This window comes from Meleagris gallopavo, chromosome 4, assembly GCF_000146605.3.
Source record: "Meleagris gallopavo isolate NT-WF06-2002-E0010 breed Aviagen turkey brand Nicholas breeding stock chromosome 4, Turkey_5.1, whole genome shotgun sequence".
Taxonomy (NCBI): Eukaryota; Metazoa; Chordata; class Aves; order Galliformes; family Phasianidae; genus Meleagris; species Meleagris gallopavo.
Window position 1 is genome coordinate 47,286,451 of NC_015014.2, and position 16,085 is coordinate 47,302,535.

At 36.4% G+C, this 16,085-nt stretch overlaps 1 protein-coding gene across 2 annotated transcripts; it reads left to right on the top strand.

Moving 5' to 3' along the window:
- Window positions 1-471: 471 nt before the first annotated feature.
- YIPF7 (Yip1 domain family member 7) lies at window positions 472-15,991 on the top strand. Of its 2 annotated transcripts, none has more exons than XM_010710228.3 (6): window positions 472-580; window positions 2,011-2,124; window positions 2,926-3,098; window positions 4,793-4,869; window positions 9,292-9,473; window positions 13,284-15,991. In XM_010710228.3, exons 2-6 carry the CDS (start codon window positions 2,012-2,014, stop codon window positions 13,444-13,446), a joined length of 708 nt encoding a protein of 235 aa, XP_010708530.1. In that variant the 5' UTR covers window positions 472-580; window position 2,011; the 3' UTR covers window positions 13,447-15,991. The 2 variants fall into 2 exon arrangements, with proteins under 2 accessions (XP_010708530.1, XP_010708529.1); XM_010710227.3 differs by having other exon boundaries at window positions 473-580; window positions 4,724-4,869; window positions 13,284-15,988.
- Window positions 15,992-16,085: the final 94 nt, after the last annotated feature.

Below are 16,085 nucleotides of genomic sequence, written 5' to 3' on the forward strand. Positions count from 1 at the left end.
GTGATGGAGCTGTATCTTAAATGCCTTCGTTATTCCCGCCTGCTGTTGTGGTCCTAGGAAGCACCACATTCTCTCCAAATTAGTTACAACCAAAAGGTTCCCCCACCAGCCACAAGGAGCACCTTTAAGGCTGTGCATGACCCATAGTACACCCTCTAGGAATGCCTGCTAGGAGACATTATTTTTTATAATGAATACTATTACATATTGTTATAAATGTTTAATATTTGAAAGCTCAGCTCTTGAGGGCTCCACAAGCATCTTTTTCCATACCTACATAAGAAAGAATGTGTCGGATACAGTCTACATCGTTGACTGAAATTTATATAATTCTGCTTATTTTTCTGCTTTCCTTGAAGATTTTTATGCTCTGTGCTTATTGTCGTTAGTTCTTTTGCATATGTGCATGATATTGACATGCTGTGTTGTTTTTTTTTCCTTCACATGCATCTGTTCAGTGATCAAATTTAGAATCTTATAAATAGCACCAGGCTCATCCCGGTTAATGCAAGAGGATATTTTAGGTGTTTTCCAACGTGTAAATTCAACAGACTGGTGTTTTCATCGAATAATTTAAAAAGTAAGTAATCTTAGCTCCTAATTTTTCTTTAACAAAAAAGAAAAAAAAGCTTATCTTTTCTTAATTCTACTACACAGACAAACTATGTACCTGTTTAGTTAATTATTTAGTTCCTTGTAGTAATAGCAAAGAACATTAAAGACTCACAGGAATTGAACTATTGGGTTGGAGTCTGTAGTCTTTTAAAATATAATCCATGTAAAATCTGTATTAAACATATTTACAACATGTTATTTTATTTCCTAAATCTGGAAATCCTGCATGATTTTTTCAGCAGTACAGAAAACAATATTAATAATTGGATATATTGGATAAATGAAGAAATTTGGTCCTCACAGATTCAGTGTGACTAATTGCCATGCAATTTAGAAATTTTAATATGCATTCAAGGTCCCTGTTGAAACACTAATCTCTATAACTTTTACCTTATAAACATTTCTGCAAAGATCTTTACTGTAAGCAGCATGTGTCTGATAAAAATAGAGACGTAGTAAAAGTGAAGAGTGTTTTGCCAATGATATTTGAGATGTTGGAAAAAAGGGCAAAAGTAAAGAAAAGGGGAAAATATTAGTTTAGTCTAGTATCTTACATGAAAATGTAAGTAAATCAGAAATTGTTATAGTTAAAAGTCAGGTTGTTGAGTAGAGTTTAACCTCGAATGCTAATCAATTGGCAAAACACGTAGATATGTCTGTGTGTTTTATATGTGGTCTGGTGTTTATGTCCAGGCAAAGGTCCCGCTCAGAGCTTCAGGCTGGAGGAGAGCTCAGGGGGATCCTAATTGTGAATATAAATGTCCAATGAGAGGGACTAAAGATGAACATTAAGTTAAAAATCTAAAAGTTAAATGTAAAGTAAAAATAAAGATCACCAGAATAGTAATGCTAATGTGAATGAGTCCATTTTTAACCTTCTGTATGCTCTTTTATTTGTATATTTCTTTTAAAATAAGGAAAGGAACTCCTTAGAATAATAGTTTATTTATCTTCTTTCACACAGAACTGAAGGGGTTGGAAGGGGCCTCTGGAGATCATCCAGTCCAACTTAGTGCTAAAACCTACCTGGATGTTTTTCTATATCTCCACAGGAGACTCTTGGGGCAGCATGTTCGACTGCACCCTCACAGTAAAGAAATTCTTTCTCAGGTGTGGATGGAACTTCCTATGTTCCAGTTTGTGCTTTCTGCCCCTTGTCCTGACAGGAAGTTACATATTAGTAATTGGAGAAAGTTTCTTCCTCCATTCTAATGCCATGTATAAATTAATATACAGTAATATGGAAACTGAAGATTTTTATTTTTGTCAGTTCCTTCTTTGTATCAGTTCCAAAGATTCTTTTGAATGCGTGGCTTAGGGCAGCTTAGATATTTGCTTGTACAAAAGATGATTTTATCAATATACACAATTTATTTTTATTTTTTTTCTCATCAGAATGGCACATTTCGAGCAGTTTCACTGTGACTTTTACCAGTCCAATTACAACATAGATGATCAGGAAGATTACAGCACTTGTGACTCTAGTGAAAACCTGAGTGGAAATAGAAAGTAAGTATGCTACCAAAAGAAAAAGAAGAGAGATATTTCAAAACTTAGGTGAAATTAATGGCAAAGAAAAGTTGAAACAAAAGGATTCTGTGAACAATGCAGCTGGAGTTTTAAGGGTGAAGTAGAAGTTGTAGCAGTAGAAAGATGAAGAGAATACTTTTATTCCTTTTTTAATGTATTTTTTTTTTAAATCAAATGGTGACTTGTGCCCCTGGAAGAAAGACACTGAGGATAAGAAGTTCTAAGTTAAGGAGATTTCTAAACAACCATGTTGCAAGAGGCTGGATGTTGTTGTAGCCTCCCTGATCAGCAGCTGATGGATCTGGCTGGTCCTAGGACTTGCACAGGAAGATGAAAAGGCAAAGACCAGGCCTGACCTGCCCTACAAATATGTTCATTTAGCCCTACCCACAATGGCAGTGCTCCACAGAGTCTGCACCTCCCTTCTGGAAAATATCAGGGAATAAAAAATAATTTTGATTGAAACAGAAAGATGTATATCAAAGGATGATAGATTAGGCCCAGCTCTCTCTATGCCTTCTGGTCATACAGAAATAAAACTATATATAATAATAATTGGGAAATCATACAAAATAGAGCAGGAAAGAGCTTTGAGATCTATACCTCCCCCAAGGCCGATTTACTTATAATTAAGCCTATCGTTATAAAGGATTGGGATCTGCACTACTGTTGAAAATAGCTGAAAATGTAAACCATGGCAGATGGGTGGAGCAGTTCTAGGGAACCGTTGAATTGCTCATTGCCATCATCTGTTTCACTGCAATTTGCTTCTTGTCCCAGGAGCCAGACAGGACACAGACCTCTGGCTGGTGCTTTTGTCCCCTCAGAAATGCTGTTGCCATCTCAGAGTTACACAGGTCAGATTTTACAGCCAACAGTTCTATACAGTTCCAACACTCTCTCTCACCTTAGCTACACTGATGGTTTTGATGAGGAACCTCCTTTGCTAGAAGGTAAAAATAAAACCAAGGACAATGCATGTTTGTATGCTTCTGTTTCCTAACTAGTGTCAGCCACCAGAGTATCTACAACAGCCTGGCTGTTGAACTTGCCTTTGTGTATACAACTTTGTCCAACTGCTCCTGTCCTCAAGCCTGAATTTTCTTATTTGAGGTCCGCAAGGGTTTAATTCATTATGTCACATATGGCATATGCTTTACTACCACTAGATGACAGCATAACAATAAGTTTTACATTCATATTTCCAAACATTTTTCTGCTCCATGTTTATACTGCATGCATACTGGAATATCTTTAATTAATAAATATTGATAGTAATCTTATTTGCTTATCTGTAGTAAATTTTACAGTTTGAAGATGCTAACTAGATTGTTTCAGTGTAAAGGAAATTTTTAAAGCTGCATTCAGCTTCAATTTGTTGATCATTTAATTGCATGAACAACATAATTCTTCATGATGATTGAACTGTCTTAATTCTAGTGGCTGACCTGTAGATGAACATTCAGTTAGCAAAACACCAGTACTACCTACATTATAAATTAATAAATAAATAAAACTGTGACTACTCCACAATTATATAAAAGGAAAGTATGCAGCCTGTTTTTGCACTACTTTAAACCAGCAAGATCATTCTGAATGACATGATAACTTATAGACCTCCAACTCTCAGTCCTTCAGGCATGTAATCCCATGGGCAGCTCACCCCATGAAAAGGATGTTGAAATACAACTACTTGTGATCTCCAGAGCTGCAGAGACGTTCATGACTGTGTCAAATAAATTGACCAAGGTCAAACATTTTAATACAGAACAACCTTATTTATGTAATGTTTTGTCTTAGCTTGAGATGATGGATTGGTGAAGATGTAGCTTTTCAAACAGCTCTAACATATTGTCAGTCTCAGTCATTTTGGCAACCAGTTCTGAATCTAGCTTTTCCTTGCTGGAACATCTCAGGAAAAATGATTGATCTTTCAAGATGAAGTACTTCTGAAGAAGTCAGAAAAGAAATCTTTGCCCCGGTGAAGTTAGTGGCAGAATTCCTATTGATTTTAATGGGAAATAAATTTGTTCTGTTTCCAGGGTTTCCAGTAATTACGTTTTAAATGCAAAAAGATTATAAAGCACTCTACAAAGTATTATTAACTTGCCTTGAAGGAAAGAATGTCATTTTTAAGTGCCTCTGGCTGCTAAGGCTTAAGACACATCTCTTGTCAGACTTACCAGAATTAAATCATATATCTGTGTCTTCAGTTTTCCGGAGTATCTTGAATTCTGCAGTTAATGTTAATTAGCATATTTTTCAGCATCTAAGTTAGTGTGGTTTATATATATATATATATATGTTTTAAATATAGGAAAAACAAATATTATCTTGAAAATGCTGAAGGCATTTTTTGACTCATTAGATTTAATAAAAAAATATTTCCAGTTTAGAATCAGAGCTGACTCTCAGCTGTACTGGATGAAGAGGTACAATATGATGCTACCACAGAATATGTCATCCTACAACATTATCTTCATTAAAGTGATTAATTTGTTTAGGGATCTGTGATATCTACTGGGTTACTGTAAAAGTGTTGTTCTCTTGTAAGCAGTTCTGGAATTTCTCATTGCAGAACTTGGGATAAATTTTGAGCACATATGGCAAAAAACTTTAACAGTTCTAAATCCAATGAAACCTGCAGATGGCAGCATTATGAACGAGACGGACCTCACTGGACCTGTGGTTTTCTGTTTGGCCCTTGGGGCAACGTTGCTGCTGGTAGGTTATGCTAAGAATTTAAATGATCATTTTTCTGACAAGTTAATGCCTTGGTGATTAATGTACATGAAGTAGCAGAAGATGTAGATCTGACAAATATATATATATAAAATGAGTCATTCTCTGCTATTTTCCTGAGATTACATGTAAAAAAGACTTCTTGCTTGAAGGTACATAATGTTTAATTGTAATGTAGATGTAATACAAGTAAAGTGGTGTGTTACTTCCAGTGGAAATAAAAGGTCTCACCATTATTAGAGGTAGGGATTAATATGAACAGAGGGCAGGTCTGCAGAATACAGAGACTGAGGAGGCTCTTAACACTTGAGGCACGACAAGAACTAGGTAAGGACATAAAAGGGAATTTCCAAAGGAGGGAAAAAGAAGGCAGAGCAGACCAGCCCAGTTTTTAAAGCACTCTTGCTCTTTTTTTTTTTAATTATCCTCTCTCATTTGTTATTTTGGGGAGTGTGGAGATATAAAAGAAAAATATACGTATCTATATGCAACTAAAAGTATTTCAACAAGAAAAGGGAAGCACTTTTTTTACCTCCTTGTCAAAATTTACAATACCTTTCTATAAATTTTGCTAGCATCTTCTTAATCTACATTCTCTTTCTACATCATCTGCTAAACAAAATATGTAAGCCTGTGCTTAAAATTTTTCCTCTTTATGAATAGTTTCCTACAGCAGGAAAGCTGAAAGAAAGATTGTACACTAGTCCAAAATTCATCTATTTGTCACTGACAATAGAGACTATCTAGTGCTGCTGAAGGACAACTCTGATTGTCAGCAACCATTTATCAGACAGGGACAAGGTGGGTCTGTTCTGGGGAGGGTTTGCTGCACTGCACCTGAGGGGAGAGAAAAAGGGGCTCTAATTCTCCTTTTCCTCTGTGATAAATAGTGCTGAATCAGAAGACTTGAAAGTTCTTACTCAATTTGTAATGTCAGTGCAGTACTTTGTGCAAACTGCAATATAAAAGGCAAGTGTTATTATTTATGTGCCTGTAAAACTAAAAATATTTTAAAAGAGTGGAAGCAGCAGGAGGAAAGAGAATCAGGGGAAAAGAAGGTGGGAAACTACAGAAGATGGGCTCTTTCCCACCTAAAGAAATAAATATGAGGGGAATAAAGGAAAAGTGCTGAATTGACTATAGACAGAAAAATGGAAGGAGAGTGTAAAAAAAAATAGTGCTGTTGATTTTTCTCCTTGGACAGTGAGATATTACAATGAATGTTAAGCTAGTATTATTGAAATAAAGTACTTAAATTACCATTTCTATTCTAAGATATTAAACATGTTGTCATTGGAAAAACAACCACTTTCAGTGCTCTAGGTTTTGGCAAGAAGAACTCCTCTGATACAGTCTAATGTGTCAGAGTTTTTGTGCCACAGTTTCACAGGAAAGTGTTTATGGGATTTGCATGGCCATTTTAAAAATTCAAACTTCCTGTTTTTATTTTGGATACATTTGAATACCAGAGTTGCTTTTGAGCTATGTAAGTTATGATATCCTTTTATACTTCAGTAATTCTTCTTATAGCATCAGGAATGTAATTTGGTTAAAAGTTTGTTTCAGGAAATAATTTAGAAATTTTACTTATTTTCAGCTTTTTAACTATGAAAAATATGCAAAGATGTTCTTTAAATGTTAGCATTTCTTTTGGATCATAGAGAAAATGAGAAAGGGCTTGCTAGCCTGGCAGCAGGACTTGCTCTTCCTCATGCTGGTGAAAAGGAAGGCAGCTCCATTGCAGAGAAAGAAACAGCAATGCAAAAGTTTGCACGCTTTGCATTTTACCTAGTCATTTGTCACAGGACTTCTCCATATCCTGAAACTGAGGGTAGCAGCACCCATTCCAGGCAGGTGCAAACAAGCACACAAGGTCTGACTTTCTTCTAACCTTGTTCCTTCCGCAGGACAAATTTAGTGCTTTCAATTCATCAAAGCCTGCCAGGCTAATCAAGTCTGATTCTGGTTTTGCTTACATTGCTGTGAACTGGGAGTATTCCCGTGTGCGTGAGTCAGTATATTTACATAAGTTAGCAACAGCTCAAATTGGAACAAATGCGTTCAGCTGCATTTTCTCTCTCTCTCATTCCCCTGCACCACAAATCAAGTACTGCACCAAATGAGGTTTCAGTTGGCTAGTGCTCCCTTCATCTCTGTCTCAGTAATTTGGTAATCTTAGATTAAGCTGCCAAACAGTGGTGTGTGAAACCTTTAAAAACACCAAAACAAATAGCCTAAAATATTAACTTACAGTCATTGTTGCATCTCTGAGACATAATATTTCTTAATTGATCAACAGTACATGCTGCCCCAAGCAGCCACACATGTTAAACTTAATACAAAACTTAGAAACTGAAATTGTGACTGATAATAACTCATCTATTACTGCTCTTCCACGCTACCTCTAGCTGTCATTAATTCTATTTGGTGAAGCAATTTTTCCTGATTGTTTTATACAAGTAGTATACAAACGCTAGCAAAGGTCTCTTTCATACATAGCAAGCACTTGGGTCAATACAAGACTATGGGTAACCTGATTGTATCTAACTTGGAAGCAGAGGAGAGGTCAGCAATGAGCCAGGATGAGCTGAAAAGCAGGATGATGGTGCTGATGGAGAGTCAGGTCTTACTAGCTGAGGCTGCCTTTCATGTAAGTACTCTTTCTTCATAAGGTGAACTGACACCAACCTGCAACTTCAGGACTTTCAACTTGTGCCACCACTAGATTATTCTCTCTCTTTTACATTTCTTTATATCTGACCAGCTCAATACTGCTGGCATCCTGTGATCAGCCTCCATACAAATGAGAGACCAGAGAAACAAGGTCTTCAAAGATGTTGTTTTCCCTAGGATTCATTAAAATGTGAGTTTGAGGACAGTAAATCTCAGTCCTCCTAAACCATTGTGGAAGAGATACCTGTAAATATTTTAAACCAAGAAAAGGCTTCAGTAATATTTCCATCTTTTGCACCATAAGAGAATCCAAGCATAAGCTACAGAATGAATAGAAAACTGAAACCCTCTCTAAGCTTTGATTCTTACGCAATTTATCCTATGCAGTATGTAATGAGTGACATATAAAAGTATACACACAAATGCATCTGAGTATTAAGTACGTTTATATGTATTCTTATCTGTTAGAAAGGTGATGCATTGTGGCACTTCCTTTGACAAGTTTATTCCACTGTACTGAGCTGAGGGTTGAGTCCAGGGTTTAAGCTATCCCCTTCATAAATGTGTGTTATCTTTAAGAAGCAAAGTTCCAAAAGAAAACAAAAAAACCTGTCTTCATCCCAGATCACTGTTTATTTCTGATGTACAGAATCACACTACTGTGTACCTGACATTCAGTAGTTCATTTGTTAGAACCTTGAAGAGAGAGAAAAAGATTTAGCAATCTATTGTGAATGAGTAATGCACTCTTGACTGTAGGTAATCCTCCAAAATAATGGCAAGAGATGAAGAAATTCGTTGTGCTACGGCCACTGGTGACAGTTGTACTAGCTTTGTGTGTAAATTATAGAACTTCAGACTCCAGACTGTCAGGTTGGTGCCTTTCAGAGGCACTGAATTCACACAGAGAAACAAAACCTGGAAGAAGGAAAACAAAACAAAAAATAAAAATAAAACAACAATAACAAAAATCAACAGCCATCTGGGGGATTTTTCTTTCAGTGGAGAACAAAAGAACATGAGATGACTGTTGCTACTACAGTTTATCTTAAAATGAACGTGCTGTATTGATCTAACCACAGAGATGTGTCTTTCTCATGATAGTCAAGGGGAAGAATGGTCACATTCATCTAGAAAAATAGCATAGTTTCAGCAAAAGCTTACTAGCTTTTTGGTTGGTTTGTTGTTTGTTTGTTTTTGTTTTGTTTTGTTTTGTTTTGTTTTGCAGATCTACTTAAATCTATAATAAAAGTGTTTTAAGTGAGGCTGTTGTTTTACTTGGGACACTTTTCCACTGAACTATGTACTGAAATCATTAAGGTTTTCAATTTCCACTGTCTTTGAATTTGTAAAGATTGGAAACATTTTCCTGACACTAAAAAGTGCTTTCCATGTCTATAATTTGTTCTCAGCTTGTTACCAGTTAGATCTTCCCAAGCTTCTCTGACCAACTGCTGTGTTACTTCCGAGCCCAATGAGAATAAGCCTGAGAATCAGCGGGATAACTTTAAATTAGCAACAAGCACATTCTCACAATTTTACCTTGGAATGTTTTGATGCAAAAATCACCCAAAAGTAGCAGCTGTGTTTTACAATTGAACTAATGAAGACAAAGTGAGGAGAAAGTGCCTGTAAATAAAAAAAGTAGACCTAAGGTAGTGCGTAATTTCTTCCATCCACTTTGCAATCATTTGTTCCCTTCCAAAGCTATTTTTTGTATGTTTTTTCCAGGCAGGAAAAGTTCACTTTGGCTATGTGTATGGAGTGAGTGTCACTGGGTGCCTTGCTATGCATGCCCTGCTGAACCTGATGAGCATCCCAGGAGTCTCACATGGCTGTGTTGCAAGTGTTTTGGGCTACTGCCTGCTGCCCATGGTGATCCTGTCCTCTTCTGCAGCCATCTTCTCACTACAGTAAGTACCAGTGCTTGGCAGCAAGAATCATCTGAAGTGTCAGAAGTGTTATGAAAGTGTTTTGTAAATGGTTACGTAGTGAATTTTATCTTCCAAAATTGTGAAGAAAGACACCATTCTGTGTAGGTGAAAATGGGCAAAATGCAAGAGGAAGATCTGTGCTTGAGAAGGGTGATATAAAATCACTTTAATACAAGTCCATTGTTTCCCATGGGGACAAAGAGTAGCTTTGATTTTTGCAGCAGTCCCAAATGTACTTTTCGTTTTCCAAGAACCAACAGTATCCAAACTAAGGAATCAATTCTAAAAGAGACTCATAGACTTTGGTTTTACATAGCTGATTCTCTTCTTTTTTTCTTTTTTTTTTCATAATACCAGGCTCCCATCCTTGTATTTCCTTTCTTTCTGTAGACTGACTTCTGTGTGACAGAATGAAGTAATCACCAACCTTTAATGAAGTGGAGCATTAAGATATAGCTAAGTCCTATTCTCCAAGGAATAGTTATGGTATAATCGCTTTGAAAAAACTAATATGCAGCATTGTATATATCTCTGTGAGTGTGTGGAGGAGTGTAGGAGTGTTCATTAATATACATAAGAATTAAGAAATTTTCATGCAAGCCCCTCCTTCCTCCTCATTCCCTGAGCCTTTTGCGGTATGGACTGTGTTTACCTCTATGTTGACATAAAGAAAAGCACAAAAACATTCCAGGTCTTGCCTGAAGGCTTTGGGCAGTACTTTTTATCCATAGTGAACACATTGCTAACAATAGCTCCCCTCCTTGGTCTTTTTGAATACTTTCTGAACTCTCCAACCAGCAAGACATGGGACTTGACAGGTGATGAGCAATAAAAATACTTGTTTCTTTTATTTGACAAAGCAGCAATTTTACGTATGAAATTATTTTATAAGGAAATGATATAGTATTGTCAAGATTTTAGCATAATACTTGATTAACCTGTTTAATAATCCACCCAAATAAAAGGTGCGAACATGTAATCAGAGGACAGATGGGGCTAACTCCAAGCCAGTTGTTATAACTGCATGGGATGCTGTTGACTATACAAGGAGTCACCAAGCACGCACCATAGCCTTGTAAAATGCTTGTAAAGTTTAGAGAAAGCACATCCTTTGAAAATCTATAGTCTAGTGAGAGAGGCTTTATAAAAGTAAACTATTATTTCTGAAACGAATTCATAATGTCAAGTGGCTGTCTCTAAGATTCTGCAGTGCTTTCTCATTCGCTATATGAAACTCCTTGACTCAATAAGAAGTTATCTATTGCACAAAGATCTATTATTAACTTCTACTAAAATTAAATAGCAAATTTAAATCCAGTATGACTCATTATTTTTAATTTTTAAAATTATTTAAAATTGCAAAGGAAAAACAGCAGTACATTCATGCTTTTTTTTTTCCTAATCTCTGTGAAAGTTATTTCAACCATTTCAAATTGTAAAGAATTTAGTAACTTCAATCTGTTTTCACAGAAAATATACATAAGATTGTACAAATATAAAATGAAAGATAAATATTAATTCAGTTTGTGATATTCACAATCACCTATTTCAGTGTTAATTGGGAATGACGCAAAATGTGAAACCTTTGAGTGCTGAATGGCACCATAGAGAGGACCAGTTCTCTTATTCAGACTTGTGTGGAACCAGATTCTCTCTAAGCTTCACTTGTACCCATCTACGCTGATGTCATGGCTGAGGCCAAGCTGATTAAGCGATCTTTCTGGGAGAAATATCAGCATTTTTTTTCCTAGAAATAAAAAATAATTCTTCACTATCACCTCTATGAACAGGCTGAGCACAGCATTTCCTTGACTAAATAGTGAAGGAAATGAATTTAAGATGGGAGAAAAGATTTCTTTGACCCATCTGATGTACAGGACTCATTTGATGACTCTATCTACAAGATGTGATAGAGAGGAATGGAGAGGCACTGCTCATGCTTGCTCACCCAGCTCTGTCTTTGTACTCCTCCATAAACCCTCTAAGCTACTGTGAGCAGGATACCTGTTCCTTGTCCCTCTCCCATGCAGGACGATGTGAACCTCATCAACACATGAAACATGCTGTTTGCTAAAGCTAGCCTGTTATATCAGCATTTAGTGTGCTGTAAGATCAAGGACTGAATGTACAAGTGCACAGACTTATCCCTTGGCTCCAACACGATTTTATGTCACCTTCCATCTTGCTCTCTGCCTGTTCTGGAACAAACCATTAGAGGCCACTGGATCCTCAGTGCAATGCAGAGCTCTAAATTGTACTGCCTTGTAATTGGCCCCTAAAGAATCATTACAGTAGCTGCAAATTATCATCAGGCAGCAAGTTCCTGTAGATTTCTAATCTCTGCAACCATATGGATGGATCAAGAAGCAATCCATACCAGCTCTGAGTTTCTGGCTAGCTGGTTAACTGAGCATCTTTGTGTCTCTACTTGGAGAAGAGGCTTAATTCACAGTGTAATCACAGTGTAATTCCCTGAATGCCTCTGCATAGGCTTAGCAGGACACTTCAACTGAGAATAATAAACTACATGGTCTTTATTGTTTTATTTATAGTGCCTTGATGTTGCAACAAGGTGCTGAGTCACCTTAAAATCAGTTTTCTCCTTCCTTTCCAAAGCTGCAAGAGCTAAGAACATCAAGTACCTTATTGGCTTGGAGACAGAAAGAAAGGAATGAAGTATGACTTTATGTAAATGCAATACGTAAACTAAAGCAATTAAAGGAGAACTTTATTCACTGTGGTTTAGTTTAGTGAGATTTTGGAGGATTACCTCCAGCGCAAGATTAGTGGAGATTATTTTTGATAAATGAGCCTAAGTAGGTATGTGTATTCTGTTTCTGATTCTGATTCTGTTTAGCTGGTGCTTTGGAAGAACAGAGTCCCACAAAGTCACTTAGCAAGTGGCAGATGTTCATTCATTCTGGAGGTCCTTGAGACTGACACAGCAAGTGTATGTAACACAGCCAACTCGATATGCACCTCAGCAGCATTGTGCACATGAGCTCATGCATTTTACAGAAGTAGACTGCAAATACAGTGTGCAAATAAAACATACATGAAACATTGTTTATTGGCATGGTCTTGCTCCTACAGGGCTTAATAGCCAAATTTCTAATATTCAGGAATATTTCAGCAGGCTTCTGACCACAGTCTCATAATCACCCATTCTCCTGGCCACCCTCCACCTGAGAAGTAGCTAAAACTAACTTCGGAAGAACTTAGTTGTCACTGAGGGGCAGAGTGGAAAGCCACAATGTGGAGAAGAATGTCAAAATGAGCAAAAATACATTTCCTCATTGCTTCTCCTGTCCCTTACATTACTCTTTTAAAAGCCCACTCTTAGGAGACATCTATGTGCATAGCCAGCTGAGTGTACATCCTGAATTGTTGCTCCTCGGTCTGAGACACACTTCAGACCTTTGAAGTGTTACAAAACCACATCACCTCCAGGTCATCACCTGATGGAAGAGTAGGATTGTAGTGTCATTATAAATCCTAGTGACTTCTGCTTGATGGATTTTGGCTGAATAAGATCTTTGCTAACTTAAAAAAAAAAAAAGAAAAAAAGAGTCTTCAGCTGCTGCATCTATTGGAGCCCACGAAGATACTGGAAACCAATTTCTCTTTCTGGCAGTACTGCTGATGACACTGCTGAAGGAATTACCTTGGTCTCTTGGTTCTTGCAGCACCTGTTATCTTATCAGTAATGAGTTGCTAGACATGAGCTCATGATTTGATGCTACATGTGCTAACAAATGCGCTTTTTTATTTCTTTTGTTTTTCTTGTAGTGGGATCCTGGGAACTTTGTTAGCTCTGTTTGTTATTGGATGGTGCAGTTTGTCAGCCTCCAAAATTTTTACCTCTGCCTTGGCCATGGAAGGACAGCAGCTCCTTATTGCGTACCCATGTGCTTTGCTGTATGGACTCTTTGCACTTCTGGCGGTTTTCTGAAACATATTTCCCGGTAGCCTTATTACAGTCTGTTTATGTTTGTTGGAGGGATTGGGGGTTATTTACTCATTTTTAGATTGTGCAGAATTGCATTAAGTTCCATTAACAAAATTAGATTATACAACTTACCTTTTATTTGCTTAATGGCAGATAATAAAATAAAGGAAACTAACAGGCAGATGATTGCATTGCTGATGTTTTGAGAATCTTGCAGCTTAGAGAAAAGAGGTTTGTATGGAGAAGATAGTAAAAATAGTAAAAAAGAAATAAATGACAATTAAAAACAAATCTTGCCTTTTGAGTGATTATAATATATATAGTATATACACTAGAGAGTAACTGGAAAGCAATAACACAAATATTTAATAGATCTAGTGATTCTAGTGAAAATGCACATTTGTTTCAGAAAAAAAGCTTATTATTTGATTACTAATAACACAGAATTTATGCGTTTTTTTCAGTTATTTTTTATATTTAATAGAGGATTTAATGGCTCTGCTTTGTGATGTGGAATGATTGTCCAAGTAAAAGGAAGAACAAGTTGCTACAACAGAGGGAGGAAACTAGAAATGTCATCTTGTTTTATTTTTAAGAGGTTTTGCTGTCCAAAATCCTATTGTACTGTTTGTAATGTACAGTACTGTTAGGTTTTAAAATTGCCACTAAACCACTACCTGCTGTCACTGCAGAAAAGCACCACACAAAGCAAATGCAGCTCCTAAAAATGTCTCCTGAAAGGCACAACTGTATTTAAGCAAGCAAAATAAAACCTCCACAATTTTATCTGCTCCCCCCACACCCCACAATCCATTTGCTGCTTTTAGTCTTATAGGAATCTAACATTTTTATAACAGCAGTGAAGCACAGAATGCACAAGATGACATTCCAATACATAATATTAGAAGTATCGAGCCATCAACAGAAAATAAGATGTGTGTGTAGTCATAACAAGAGTAAAATCCAGTAGGCAGTGCTAGAGAAAACACATGTAGCTGTAGAAACAGCTAGGGAAAAGAAATATGAAATAAAGGAAAATGTGAAGGAAACAAATGGCTGCAGATTATTTCATCAGTGTTCCAGGGTGTCTTCCCTCATGATGAATGTTTTTATTATTTTAATTATTCTCCAATTTATTCATCATTTGAACTGTTGAGTGAAGTGCCTGAAAAATATTTCTCTCACTAAACAGAGGACAAATGATTCTGGTACTGAAAAACCAGAAGTGCAAAAAAAATGTAGAAGCATAACATGGAGAAACTGCCCAGCAATATGTGAAAAGAACTGTCTTCTTAATCCTTTTCATCCTTTTCAGGAAAAAAGTAAGTTAGATGATCAGTTTGTTCTCATGCTAGTGATTCTGTTTCTGAATTGAAAGAGCCATTGATAAAAATATTTCCCATTGCTCACATATTTGTTTTCAAGAGCACTTCAGAAAACCTTTTTGGAATTCACTGTACTGAACTTCTGTGGACAGAATTCGTAGTTAGTAGACTTGAGAAGTAAACAAAAGTCAATGTATATTTATCCAGTCCTTAAAAATCACAGCTCATTTATAGAAAAGGACTTGTTGTATTTATACATTTCCTTCTTGGAAGGCTGTGAGCACAAGTAAGGAGAGGCTGAAGGTATAATCCTGATGCAAACTATGGATATTACTACACAGAGTCTCATTGCGTGTAAGTGGGAACTTTGTGAATGTGGAAGATCAGCATTTGTGAGCATGACAGATTTGGCCCTGCTGCATTAAGGAGTAAATTTGCCACTAATGAGATGCAGATAAACACACTGTGTGACTCCAGGGTATGGTTATAAAATCAGGCAGTTTGATTTACCGTGCACTAATACCATTCTCATCTCTGAATAGGGAAAGATTCATATGATTTGGTGTGCAGATAAGACTGTTTAGAAAAATTTAGATCCATTTTTGTTCCACACTTTCTATTGTCATCCACACTAACTAGAACAAGTATGAAATACCACTGTTCCATAGTACTTTATATTCATTTTCTTCCTAATATGAATGATATGAATGGCAGGAGAACTAGTGAATAGAACCATCATTTTGTGTTTTGATGTCGGAGACAAGTCACATTACTTATGGACAAAATAAACACCTTGAATATTTCCCACTATATTTACAAAGCAAACACAAGTCTAATTACTGCTTTATGTTTATTCTCTCAGGATTTATAACTTTTTTTCATTCCCACACCTGCTTCATTTCAACTGATAACTTCTTATTTTTAATTACTTTCCTTGCTTTACTAGTGAGCTACTCTGTTTTCCTTTTACCTGTCCCCAAAATATTTCCATCAAGTGGCATGTGTTGGTGCAATACTCCCAGTGTAGCATTCTTCAGGAGTCTCTATGTTGTCTGTGAAGATTTAATCCTCTTAACCATTCTCCTTCAACTTCTTTTAAACAAGACTCTTCATTTTTACACAGTTGTCCTTTCTGAAGTTGAGAATAATTACAGTGCTGTTTTTGGCCCTGCTATTCCTGTGTGATTCCTCACGTCAATATTACAGTGCATATAAAGTATATATTATGTTATTATACGTTATTATACAAGCTGTTACTAAAAGAAATGTTATTTTGCTCTAAAATAAAAACATTTCAAAACATATACTCTGTAACAT

Bases quoted from the DNA above. Each gene is read 5' to 3' on its own strand.
- YIPF7 (XM_010710227.3), top strand. From the start codon at position 2,012: ATGGCACATTTCGAGCAGTTTCACTGTGACTTTTACCAGTCCAATTAC. The intron at 4,870-9,291 runs GTAGGTTATGCT...TGTTTTTTCCAG, and splicing joins TTGGGGCAACGTTGCTGCTG to GCAGGAAAAGTTCACTTTGG. The intron at 9,474-13,283 runs GTAAGTACCAGT...TTTTTCTTGTAG, and splicing joins GCAGCCATCTTCTCACTACA to TGGGATCCTGGGAACTTTGT.